The 3,264-nt window shown below is 32.0% G+C and overlaps 1 protein-coding gene across 2 annotated transcripts in view; it reads right to left on the bottom strand.

Annotated features, from left to right (window-relative positions):
* The window catches only part of LOC106462335 (importin subunit alpha-7-like), a 51,282-nt gene that overhangs the window by 27,527 nt on the left and 20,491 nt on the right, over nt 1–3,264 (bottom strand). For both annotated transcript variants that reach the window (XM_013922249.2, XM_022389561.1), the window contains exon 3: nt 1,607–1,699. In XM_013922249.2, the coding sequence (XP_013777703.1) occupies nt 1,607–1,699 (93 nt within the window). The remainder of the gene's footprint in view (nt 1–1,606; nt 1,700–3,264) is intronic.

Raw genomic sequence — 3,264 nt, 5'->3', positions numbered from 1 at the left:
ACTCTTTTACCAATGAACAGTGGGATTGACCATCACATTATAACACCCCCACAGCTGAAAGGGCAAGCATGTTTGGTGGAACGTGGATTTGAACCGTGACCCTCAGATTATGAGTCAAGCACCCTAACCACCTGGCCATGCCAGGCCTAAAGAAATTATGTATTTTTCATATTACAGAGTATGCTATGTTTGAAAAATTCTTAAGAAGGATCACCACCCCCTAGAAAGGTCAGTGTTGAGAACTGGAAGAAGATAGAAGGTCCTTTAACTCTCTCACCACGAGCTCGGTCAGTTCAGGCAAGTTCGTGACCTCAAATTGACCTGTAGAATTTCCAATACTATAACTTCTAATATGGAGTCAAAGTGTTGACTGCTCCAAGTGCAAAGTGATTTTCATGTTAAAATTAAAAATAGTTTTATTCATCTGAAAATTGTCAAATTTAGTTTTAATAATCTCTAAAACCTCCTAAGAAAATTACGAGTCAAGCACCCTAACCACCTGTCCATGAAAGACCCAGAGGATGTGATAAGTGGGCAAGGTAAGTAGGTCTGAGTTTCTAGTTTATGTCTCTGTAATAGATAAGACTGAAAGCTATAAAAATTATGCTTTGCCCAAGTAATAACTATATTATAATGAGTAGTTTACATTAAATTCTGTACTTCTTAGATGGGTGTTAAATAAATTAGAGAAGAGGGAAGATTGAGGATTTTTTTAAATATTTCCTTTAAAAAATTAAGAACTTAAAACTTGATTTAACTACATTTTGATGCCAAGTTTATTCATATACATTGATAGTAAAGTAGCTTTACTAAATTTTGAACATAACTCTAAAAATTTGAGACACGTGCACTTTGACTTGCCCTAGCGAGAAGGTTAAAGAGCATCAAACTTCTTAAATAGGAGTTAAAAGTTAGCCAGAAAATGTGAGCAGCCTTTACACACCAGAAAAATGTGGCTGTTAGCTGATCTATATCAATGCAGATAACCTACAGAGAGAACCAAAATCCAGAAATCCAGAAAATTTTAGTTTTATTAACAGCCGGAAACTACATCTTCTATCAAGATTTAGCAGAAATATATGCAACAGGTAAGATTGTAATAAATTATTTTATAAACTTATGTCACAAGAGAATTACTGGTCAGTCAAGTAGTAGTTAAAAACTGTTCAAAAAGTCACATTTCTATGTTGGTGGGCATACAGACAAATAAATATAAAAAATGATGCAGAATTTCTTTAAAGAATTATTTAATTTACAATTTTTGGTGTAAGTTCAGCTTCTCAAACCATTTAATAATCAAATATGGTTGTGAAAATGTCTTGAGTCAATAAAATTGGTCAGTATTAATGTGATCAATCCACCAACTGCAGTTTTACTTTGCTGAATGTTTACTTAAATTTGCTATATTTTTGTAACAAGTTATTACTTTCATAATAAAGGAATTTCTAAATGTTTTAAATTTCTGGTTCATAAACATAAAAAATAATGTAACTTTTAAGCATTGTTCTTATTTTAAGTTGCTTTAAGCTTTCTTGAATTCAAATCTTGATAAAAGGATATATAAAATAAGAGAAAAAGATGTAGCTCAAATAAAAAAAAATCATACTGATATTGAATCTTGTCCATCCTGCATTGGTGAACTAGAGACTTCTGAATCTTGCAGTGGTGAGGAGGTGTCCAAGTTCCTTCTTTTATAAAGCTAAAATAATTTCAGAAATATAATAGAAGCAAGCTGGTTGATTCCAAAATATATACATGTACAGTTAAGTACATGTAGTAAAACAGAAAATAAGTATTTGTTCCTAATAAAAGATAATTTCTTTCCACATTAAAAAAATACAAACTATTGCAACACTAAAAATGTCTTAAATGTGTTTGTGTGTCAAACTTTGGGACAACTTCCTAAACTGAAATCTCTCTCTCTCTCTCTCTCTAGGTTCCACATCCAAACAGGATATTGGTGACCTTGGGCTTACACATATCCCTCCTCCTTGAGGCACAAAGAACTTTCAATGCTGTTACATTCATCCACTTAGACAGATTCTTGACATAAGTCAACCTCTGTCTTTCAAGATCTCTCCTTCCTTCAATCTTTCCAGTTACAACCAAATTTTCAAATTTCTTCTTTCCTGATAATGTGTCCAAGAAACTCTCTCTATCTTCCTGATGTAAGTCAGCAGCTTCCTCCTGCAACCTTTCTTGACAAACTATCTTCATCTGAGGTGTGACATGTCCAATATGCCTTAAGAATCACAACTCCATTAATTTAATTCTCTTTTCCATACTTGCTGATATTGTCGAATATTCTAATGCATAAGTGAGAACTGGTATCATATAGCAATCTAAAACTCTTAACTTTATCTCCATAGAAATTTTACTATTTGTAGGCATCTTTCTCATTTTCAGAAATGCATCTTTTACCATCCCTATTCTTGGTTTTAATGCATGATCTGATTTGACATCTGATACTGGAGCTTAACAAGTAAACAAATTTATTGACTTGCCTTATCTGCTCCTTATCATTAAGTATGGTAGTACTTAATAGTAGGGATTGAGATGAAATAAAATGGCAGCCATAAAAATTGCCCGTTTAAAACCACCTATAAGATGTCTAAATATTAACAATGACTAATTCAAAGTATTGGCTGAACAAAACTAAAGCGTATTACACATATAAAGTCACCTAAATTACTATATACATGTTTATGGAGTGAATCAAAATTTCACTATTTCAATGAATTTTCATACAAGTAAGTGACTTTTCCAGACAAGCGTACAGGAAAAATGATGAATCTTATAGTTCTAATTCTTTAACACAACTCTTCCATCTGGGGTCCCAATGATTCCTTTCTTGTATTGAAAATAACACTAGTGTATATATACATATATATGTATAAAACAGATGATGTGCTACTTTGGGCATACAAGTAGATTTGAGGGTAGGTTGGTAGAGATCTTGATGAGTAATAAAATGGATTCTGGGGTATAAGTGTGCCCCAACTTTGATATTTCTGGTCCACAAAAATATAGCTAATAAAAAGGAAACAAACAAGTATAATAAAAAATTCTTACATTTTTTAAAGACAATTGGGAATCAATATATTTGTAACCTAGCTAGCTATAGTAATATAGAAAGTTTTAATGATATAAAAAGTATTTAAACAAGAAAGTCAAAACTACAAAAACTGAGTGACTTAAAATCTAAAAATTTTTATCCCTACTTTGGCAAATCATAGTAATTATGTTAGTCTGAGCCAAAGTAGG

This window comes from Limulus polyphemus, unplaced genomic scaffold, assembly GCF_000517525.1.
Source record: "Limulus polyphemus unplaced genomic scaffold, Limulus_polyphemus-2.1.2 Scaffold1144, whole genome shotgun sequence".
NCBI lineage: Eukaryota > Metazoa > Arthropoda > Merostomata > Xiphosura > Limulidae > Limulus > Limulus polyphemus.
Note: the sequence above shows the minus strand (reverse complement) of the source record. Positions and strands in the feature narration are given on the sequence as shown.